This window comes from Triticum urartu, chromosome 7 (genome assembly GCF_003073215.2).
Source record: "Triticum urartu cultivar G1812 chromosome 7, Tu2.1, whole genome shotgun sequence".
Classification (NCBI taxonomy): domain Eukaryota; kingdom Viridiplantae; phylum Streptophyta; class Magnoliopsida; order Poales; family Poaceae; genus Triticum; species Triticum urartu.
This window is the reverse complement of record NC_053028.1, coordinates 21,196,202-21,206,134: the sequence shown is the minus strand read 5'-3', so window position 1 is coordinate 21,206,134 and position 9,933 is coordinate 21,196,202. Positions and strand designations below refer to the sequence as shown.

General features: G+C 46.7%; 1 protein-coding gene across 1 annotated transcript; it reads right to left on the bottom strand.

Moving 5' to 3' along the window:
* Nucleotides 1-682: 682 nt before the first annotated feature.
* On the bottom strand, nucleotides 683-5,829 carry LOC125518181 (exocyst complex component EXO84B-like). Its single transcript, XM_048683104.1, has 2 exons — nucleotides 5,541-5,829; nucleotides 683-2,211 (listed from the first exon to the last, which is right to left on the bottom strand). The coding sequence occupies exons 1-2, from the start codon at nucleotides 5,827-5,829 to the stop codon at nucleotides 1,160-1,162; spliced, it is 1,341 nt and encodes a 446-aa protein (XP_048539061.1). The 3' UTR covers nucleotides 683-1,159.
* Between the last annotated feature and the right edge of the window lie 4,104 nt (nucleotides 5,830-9,933).

Genomic DNA, 9,933 nt, shown 5'->3' with positions numbered 1-9,933 from the left:
ACGATGACCGGAGCCGCTGGGGGCTGTAAGGACATCATCCTCATCAACTGCGGCTTCCTCCACCATCAACTTTTGCGCTGCTGTCAACGCTGCTACTTCCATCAGGAAAGGTCTTGGCAAGTCCTACTTTCTCACTCCCCTGTTCTTTTGCATAAAACCGTGGTGTGTGTATCTGATATCCATACTGGTTTTAGTGCCATTCCTTATGATTTATGAATTGTAAGTTGCAATGTCTGCTTATTAGTCCAGGTCCTTGCAAATGCTCCAATAACTTAGTATTATCGCTTATACTTCAATGCAGAACATTTTACTCGAGTAGCTCACAGTGGTATGATAGAGACAGACACTGAGAGAAGAGCTGGATGATCTTCAGGTCAGGTTTTGTCGTATCACTTAAAATCACAGTGGTTATATTTGTGTGCGCTTGCCAAGCAAATCTGATAATGGGCTGCGTATGAACCTTCAGAATCCATTACTGCCCAAGAGCTTCACAAAGTAGCAGCCTCTATCCTGAGGTTCACCAGCTGTCCAGGGTCTACCAGCGATGGCTGTTAGGTGGACGAGTGAGGTCTGAGGCGGTTACTTGGCATGCAGCATCGAACTCTAAACAAGTTCAAGGATGCTGGCTTACCATGCCACTGGCCAAAGTGTTTTATGAAACTCAAGCATTTGTTGGTAAGTCCAGATGGATGCCACACAGAAGAACAACTGCCACATGAGCTCCATGTTGGACCAAATCCACCTTTGATTGGGCTTAGGGTTTAAATAGTTCGTTGAGATCGATGTTCGTACTGTTGCATCACATTAGTGCAAACCATACATTATTGATGCTTGCCATGATTCCAAAAAGGGTCATTTTAGCACAAAATGTCATGCCCCTGTCCCAGTGAAATAGCAAGCCAACCATACAAAAGATGAAAATCCCGTACAGAAAACCCTTCTATGGTATCCCACCTCATATTTCCCACCTCACACAAACACCTAACAAGTTCAAGTGGCTGTAATTGAAAGGATCGAGATGGACCTAGAGGTTGTTGTGTAGTGTAGAACACACAATATTATTATGCCATGTTTTGCAGTACCAAGCATGCCAAGATGGATAGGTCACTACCATTTAGATGAAAACAGCAAGAAGGAAAGATTCATTCATTTTGCTCAATCAAAATGGATCAATCATTACCTGAACCATAGAATTGAAACGATGTGCACTGCTTGAGAGTTTTGGTTGAAGTGCCAAATTAGCAACAGAAGATCTAGCTAATGGGCGAATACCATTTGGGGGATAAGTGAGTGTCCAGTTATCAGCTGCACCAAGTGCAGCAGTACTCTTTTCGATTCTCCTCAAGTTAGCATCTAATGCTTGCTCAAGACTGGGCTTGAACTGCTTCAGGAGGACAGCAGAAACAGATAGACCACGAGCTTCCAGCAAGGAACAATGGCCAAATGATATTTGAACACATCCTGCAGCTGCTCTCAAGCCTCCAGCGGCTGCACAAGAAGACAACACATGCCTCTTTACCAGGAGTGCAAAGGACAAGACCTGCTGGGTAGCCCATGTAACCAGCTCAGATGCATAACATGACTCATCACCAAAAACTTCCACAGAATCACTGAGCGCCTGAGCTACAACTGAAAAAACTTGTTGAGCAAGTGCAGCAGTGTATGCCCCACCATATGAAGTGCTTGACGGATGTTTGGTTTGCAAATTACATTGAAGCCTTTGAATATGTGCACTGATTAACAGACTGTGAGCTCGAGGGCCATCACCAAGCCTTTTGAGAGCAGAAGCGGCAGCATGAAGCTCAATGGCACGAGTAGAAGACTGACAAGCAGCTTCAGCAAGCTGGTCTGCCAGCTTTTGACGATTATCAGAGACGGCACTTCTCAAAGCCGAAATTTCAGCTGTAGTTAGAGTTTGTGTCCGGTCTGCAGTAACTCGCTCCGCTTCATCTAGTGCATCTAGCGCTTCATCCACTCTTCTCTCAGCTAGCAAAACATCAAGCATGTCTGGGAAATCTGCAGACCATTTCTGTATTTCTGAAGGCTCCTGGCCATCAACATTGGATATGTCCTCTTCTGTAGAACCTTCAGTGCCCGAAGTCAGGGAATCTATCTGAACTCCTTCAGATAGACCATGGATTAAAGCTGCCTGTGTATTGAGTAAATTACTAATTGACAACCCCCAAGGACTTCTTCGTGTCGCATTTGAAGCTCAAGATGGGGTTGAGTCAAGGTTCTTTTCTCCGGTAACTGACCGGTTACCGGAAATTCCCTTGCCTCCTGAAATTTTTTGTGACCGTTCATTTATTTTTTTGAAAATTTTGAATTTAAATGTTAAGGCCATGTCAAATAGACCCTGTATGCCTAATGGATCACACAATGGCTCATGTTTTACTAGAGAAGTCGATGACACCTTAGCCCAAGGTCGTGCGGTTGACTCCCCATGCTGCCGATTATATTTTTTGTGTGGTAGTCACGCTTGGAGGACAAAAACAATCACTGTGCGGCAAGGAGGATCGAACCCATGGCTTTGGCAAGCCCTTCACTTACCATTGCATTGTTTATATATAGGAATTTAGTCCATGATCAAATTATAACAATCTCATGAGAGTATGCATAACAAAACTTTAATAACTATGTTCTCTCACGATAAGATCCCAACAAAATAGAGAATTATAATCAGCAATCTTGAAGCACCAACAATATGAGGAACATATGTGATGTCCCGATGGGGAACAAGATGGGAGTGGTTGCTTTGAGATACATGGATTCACGTGGCGTTCTTATTATTGCTTTTGGTCTGGTACATATCTAGTTATCCTGTTTTTACCATGAAGTAGTTTTGTTCCATATATTTGCAGTCTGGAATAGTCATTGATGGAGTTTACCAGAAATGCTTACTGAATTTCTAGTAAGATGGAGTCTCATTATGATTTCTTTCACGTTTCAGAAACCCTATGATATTGCCCATCACATAGGCCGTTTACACTGCTGTTATGGCAACATCGCCTGTGCAAAATTCTTACGGTTTTCAATCAGTTCACAAGGTAGCAGCCTCTATCCCGTTGATCCTTCAGATCCTCAGGTGCGCATATAATAATCCGTAAATCCTACTGATTTCTTTCTGTTTATTAATGATTTAAGTTTATCAAAGTTTGTCATCTGAGCTATACCCATTCATTGGTTCACGAAGTATTTCTGCAAATTTATTGCAAAAGGTTAGATGTTCTGTTCTGCAACACACTGTAGAAGATGATACAAGCTTTCTTAGAAAATGTTAGTAGACGAACACAGTGTTTTAGCAGTTGAAATAGGGTTGTAATGTAGTTTTTGGTGCAGATCCACGCAACGAAGTTAACATTAGCTGAAGACGAGTATCATGATGGGCAAAGATGATTTTCTTGGTGGTCATATGGAAGCAATATATTATGAGACTGCATTGCGTGCCCAAAGAGAGCACATGGTGCAGGTAGGACATGTAAATCAGATATCCCTTGTCATTTCAGCACTCCGAGCTAACTATTTACTAATTTCAACGCGCAGTAGAGGCACACACGATATATTGCAGTAAGCCACTCTGTTGAACTGACAGCATCCCTAATAGCAGCCCCATTTTAGGGCACAAAAAGTGGTTGGAGTAAGAAAAATTGGGCACCAAAACTTGCTTTTTCTGGGCACGAAAAAGTGGCGTGTCCACCAGCAGCCATATAATAGGGCACAAGTGCTCCAACAGCTTCCTTAAAATAGTGCAGACGCACACATCACAATTTGTTGTCCGCATTTTCTTTTTTGAGGATGTGTCGCCCACATTTTACATACGGCATAAACAAAATGTATGAACTAGTTGGCATTGCCTAAAAAGGAAGGATGAATAACCATCAGTTCACTCTGAAAATGTAATAATTCAACGTTCATTTGCCTTTTCTGGTATTACTATTTGTAGAATTCAAGTTTGAATGGTGGACTGACAAATTGACTAAAGCCTAATCGAGATTCACATTCCCAGAACTGTAACACTTTGCATGCATCCATACCAGTGAGCATGTAGTTTGTGACATGGACTATGTAGCTTTACGGAAGTGGAATAAAATCTTGTTTGTAGTTCAGAGAAACTTGATAAGCTAGGGTGGACCTGCCTTGAGGCCTGCAGAGAAGACCCTGGGGGACAGCGTCGAATCCTACAGAGCATCTGGCATCCTGAACTGAACATCCAAACTGCTGGTGTACAAATTCAGAATGGTACGAGAGTCAGACATCCTCGGTTAGATGGGTACGTCTTTCCATGTCTCAGTTTGTTGGCGTAATGAAACTAAAAAAGCACTGTATGTCGAGAGTGGGTGACTTAGAACTTGTTAATATGAAAATCAATTCCATTCATTAACTGACCATTATGTTGAACTGAAAACAGGGGCCTGCTGGAACGACTGAATCGCGGCAACCCTAGAAATCAGTAACTGCTGTTAGTAACTGCCACAAAAACGCCAAAGCGCTCCGGCTAAGGGGCCCGTCTGGCCATGGCGTAGGACAGCACTATTCGGAGAACGATCGGCAACATCTCCTTCGACGAGGACCCAGACCTCACAGATGGCTCCAGCTTCGACAATGACGCACCTCCGGCCGTCGACGCCTACACGGAGAGGTACAACCGCACCGTCGACCACAAGGGGAAGTGGACGACGAGGAGATGGCGGTTTCCTCCGCCCTTCTTCGTCTCTTCGTTTTATCTGGGTTTTTTTTTCATGTTTAGCTAGTATTATCCGGCGATGAACACTTGTTCTTTTGGTTGTCCTGCCTATGACCGGTACTGTGTGATTGATGCCCGAATTATGTACGTTTGTTGCTAAATGTGTTGATCTACGTACTTTTATGTGTTTATTACTCTCTTTGTTCTTAAATAGTACAAGTCTTTGTAGAAAATAGAGGGAGTACATTGCATGAGTTGCATGGATATACATGAGACGCTTACGGAGACAACAAAATGAGGGGTGACCGGGCTTGGTTCGTGGACGTTTGAAGTGGCAGATGAAGAGATGGTTGGCGGACGTTTGTAGGGCCGGACCAGCGGCCATAGATGCTTTTGGAGTTTTACTACTCCTTCCGTCTCATAATATAAAAATGTTTTTGACACTATATGAGCGAGTATTTTCTTTAGCATGGCATGCACGCAGCGCATAGGATTCTTCTCCCGTCCGTCCCCGCGTGATAAACAAAGGTAGGTGGGGCGCGGGGTCTGTATCATGGCACCGAAAGGGACCAAAACTCGTGGGCCGTGTCGGGCACGGGTGCGACTTTTCCGGCCGTCCGGCCAGATCTGGCCTCGGTACCCGGCATTTAATACCAAGTTAATGAATTCCGGCCGGAGCGATCAGGCAGGCGCGAGCCAGCTGCGCAAACAACTAATAGTTTCCTTTCCTATACTATTCCGTGCTCATAACAAACGCCACACAAAAGCCGCTAGAGATCAAGCCAGATGCGCACGCAAGCCGTGAGGCTCCCCTATCTTTTCTCCGTTTCTTCCTCTGTCCATGGCTCTACCAAACCTCGCCGCCGGGCACCCCCGTCGCCGACGCCCGCCGCCGGGCCGACCAGGCCTTCTCTTCCCGACGCATGCCTGCGCTGGGCGTCGCTCGAAGCACGCCGCTGGGTCGGACGTGTGACGTGGCCGTCGTCGTCGAAGCACGGCACACCGCCGGATCGATCCCCCCGTCGATGCAATCCCGGGCCGTCCTCGATGCACGTCGCCGTCGGCGAAGCGCTCCGCCGGTGTCGACGTATGGCTGGGCCGGTCGTCCAAGCACGTACGTGGCTGGATTGATCGATCCTGGCCATGACTGAAGCGCAAGGAAGCCAAATTTCCACAGGTAAATTCCTCGGTTTTTGTTTACGATTGTTTGCATCAAGTCCATGTTCGTTTCAAATCAGTTGACCCTCATATAATCGTCGTGTTGAAAACCTTGTCGGTTATGAGAGAGACTTCTGGAAAAGATGGGAAATTTAATTAACCTTCACGTTGGTAAGAAACACGGCTATATACAGATCCATGCATAATCTCCCGGTCTGAAAACATAAAAAAATATAACCAAAGATACTGAGATAATATTCTAAAGTACCTCGGTCATACTGAGATGCCACGGTGCAAGTTTGATCAGTGGCGAAAGAGTAGAGTACAACGAAAGGAGAGTCTGCCCAGGGCCATCAATTATCGTGCCAGAACAAAACGGTCATGCCAAAGTTTACCTGGGAAATCCATTTAGATGGAAATCCACAAATTTTCCCAACTCGAAAGCGTTCTTCATCTCAGCCTTACTCTCCTCAAGATGAACTTCTTCATCGACACATGTTGTTGATCCAGATGCCATGCACATTGAGTTTCAACCAACAACACATCAATATGAAGGGCTTGGCCTCCATTGTGTTGTACACTGCGTCTGCTAGTTTGGGCCCGACAATTGCATAATCAATAAGTTGCAGCATTGAGCAAATCAATGAAATGATCAACCAATAAAGCAACAAGAAGCAAAACTTATGAACTCTTCGGATGACGCACCCCTTAGCCACTGTATTTGCGGTCGTGCATACGCATCACAATACTTGGTGACGACCGTTTGAGTAATGTGCCGTGACTGGGCTCCACGATCATGGACCACTTCCACATTGTGCGGTGCTTAGAGCATCTACAACCGCATATGATAAATATGATCCCTCAAACGCCTACGGACGCGTCCACTGGGAGTGACCGGCCACGTCCAAATTAGCACAACTGCATTCGGACACCTCATACTTGATTCTTAAATCCATATAAAAGCATGCAAAGGAGAAAACTTATGCTCTGACCTCCTCCTCTGTCTTCACGTCGAGTTCGGCGAAGAGCGCGTTGGTCGTCACCCGCTCCTACCGGAGGAACTGCCGGTTGGCCTCCACATAGGCCTCATCCTGGATGGATTCCAGGATGGCCTGCTGCTCCGCCATCTCCGCGGCTTGGGCAACGGCGAACTCTGCCTCCACCACCTCCATGTTGAACCCCGGAGCAGGCTACTCCGCCTTGTCCTTCCCCAGATTTGCCACCTTCATTGGCTCCGACAGCTGCTCTTCCTCCTCCTCCTTCGGCTCCGGCGAGTCCTGAGGCAACCTAGCAGCGATGCGGGCGGCACGCCTAGCCTGGATCTCCTCTGCGACCTGCCTCCGGCGTGAGCATAGCGTACGTGATGATCTTCCGCCGGACCATGGCGATGTCGAAGAGTGTGGGAGAGAGGGGGAGAGGAGGCGGACGGGCTCGGGTGACGGTGTAGAGAGGGAGGAGGTGGATGGGCTAGGGTTGGGGGACGCCGGCCGGCTTAAATAGCCGGATTTGGCCTCAGGCCGCGAGATGGAGCAGCGCCACACAACGTGCACGCCACGGCGACGTAGGAGGCGTCCGTCGGACCGCCGGGTTTCCGGGCGATTCCGCGTGGGATCCCATCGTTAGTCCTACGTGGCGGGCGCGCCCGATCGCCCCATATCGTCCCCATATTTGCGCTGGATATAAGGGGCGTTTGAGCCCGTTTGAGGCGCCTGTCTAGGTCAGATTTTTGTGACCGGTCAGAGACAGGGAGGGGGGGGGGAGGGGGGGGGGGCTGGGCATTTCAGGCCGTTTGGAGCGCCCGGCTGTAGATGCTCTTAGTGCTTGTGCGCATGAAACCAACACGTGCACATGTTACCAAAAATGCCCCGTGGTATTTTGCTTCTTGCATTAAAACCAACCATGCCTCGCACAATAATTCATCTTCCTTCACGAGCACATTGCCTTGTGTTTGCTTCGTAGTAAACAACAAGAACGCCAATTTTTTTTGGCAATGCCATTTTTTCGAATGCTTGCAGGCGGGTGGTGTCTGTCATGAATGGTGTTGGTAGGGGTGGATGATGCCTCGGCCGAGGTTGGATCCGAGGTGGAATGACGGTGTAGTACAAGGCGGGCAACGTGTGGGTGGAGCAGTGGAGGCCTAGTAAGGCCTAGGTGGTGGGTAGGATGGTACAATGACTGCGTCGGTCTCTGAGGGTGCGGATACAAAGCATACGATGGCGTCGATCATCGAGGGTGCTGATACAAAGCATACGATGGCATCGGTCTCCAAGGGTGCCAATACAAAGCATAGGGAAAGGGACGAAGTTGGGGAGAAACGACTTCGGGTAGGGTATTTCGATGGGCCGGAGGTGTCAAAGTTCGACGCGGCGGTTTGATGATCCCCATTGGATGATAATTTTGTTCCGACTAACCAATCATTTATGGGAAGATTGATGGCGCGCGTTGGAGTTCTTGTAAAACTGGTTTATGACAAGTTAGAAGAAGTTGTCTGGACCAACTTTTATCAGTTCCTCTAAACTTCTTCTCCTACCTCCATTTTCTTATTTTATCTTTAAATAGAAAAGAGATTATTGCCTAGGACCCGCCGTTTAGTGACACATGTGACGGCAGGCGATGCGGTGGACGTCGGCCATCGGCGGCCGGCAGCGGTCTGGCGGGGCACGCGGTAAAGTTTCAGGCGGTTACTAGCCCGCCAAAAAGATACAGAGGAAGATGATCCGCTCGTAAATCTGCGAGGAGAAAAGATCACTTTTATAGGATCCTTTATTTACAGGAAATGTTGGAGAGATTTTTTTTTTGCCTCAAATTTTTTCTTTTTACAAACAACGCTTATATTTTAAAGTTGGGAGCTGTTGAAGCTGCTTGTCCCTGTTCATCCACAATTCTGCACAAACCCAATTCTGGGCCCCGCGCGACGAGGTGAGCTGCCGGACCCAATCCTCTGCCCTAACCCGTCTCTGTAGGTATCTTGCCCTGTTCCCCCTCGGGATTGAGAGTTTGACACCGTCCGCCCGATGCAGTTTACTTAGACGACGTGTTGTTCTTTTCGATTCGAAATCTCTTGTGCCCGACCGACGTGATAGTGGTGTGATTCGAAATCCGTTTCCCTTTGAATTCGTTGGGTCGAGATGGTTTTTTTCAAACAAATTGCAGACAAATCTGTCGCTTATTATGGTGCCAGTACTAACCTAGTGTTGCGAGATGCGTTTTCTGCAAGAAAATGTCTCCCCAAGCCTCTTGGATCATTAAGATTAGGGTTTATTCTCACCCATTATGGTAACAGACGCTACCGATGGTGGGAGTTTGCTTTTGTACTTACTTAAATGCTTGGCTGCTGGCTTGGTATGTTGATTGTACTGTGTTGATTTGCTCAAAACAAATTATCTCATGCCTGATTTGATGCTGTTACAGAGATACCATGACCCAAACATCAAGACTTATCAGTTCTTTTGGGGTGTGAAACCGTGATCCTTGTGTTTAAAGTGGGCATGCCAGTTCTGTACAAGTTATGTTTGCTTGCACATTATGACTTCACAAGAAGTTCTGTTTAGTTTAGCAAGCTTTCTGTACTTTAGGGGCCAATGATCAGAACCTGGTTCGTGTTCTCCCTGCATTGGTTCTTCTTCTTTTCGGTTATGACATTGGCGCAGCTTCTGGAGCGACCATATCTGTGCGACGGGCATCAGTGATGATGTGGTTTCTTCTGTTACTAACGAAAATTGGTTTGTCGCTGGCATTCTATGTTTGTTATGTTGTTTTGTTTTGCTCAAAACAACATGTCTCATGCCTAATTTGATGTGCATTAAATGTTTGTGTAACTGTTATTTTTCTGACTTAAACATGTATTTGCTTTTCTGATGTTACAGAGATCAGCCCTACAGCATGAGCACCAGCTCATCGCAATGAAGAAAAACAGCAACCATGACCCGCACTTAAGGACTGACATGGAGGATGATGATGATAATATTATATACCTTACATCCACTCGCCTCGTTGATGATGAGGTATGGCTGATTACCTTCTAATGCTAATCACTTGTGTGATGCCCAATTAATTTTCTTGCGAAATTACCCATGTTAGATTTTATCCAG

Bases quoted from the DNA above. Each gene is read 5' to 3' on its own strand.
- LOC125518181 (XM_048683104.1), bottom strand. From the start codon at position 5,829: ATGGCCAGGATCGATCAATCCAGCCACGTACGTGCTTGGACGACCGGC. The intron at 2,212-5,540 runs GTTTGGTAGAGC...CCCCATCTTGAG, and splicing joins CGGGGGTGCCCGGCGGCGAG to CTTCAAATGCGACACGAAGA.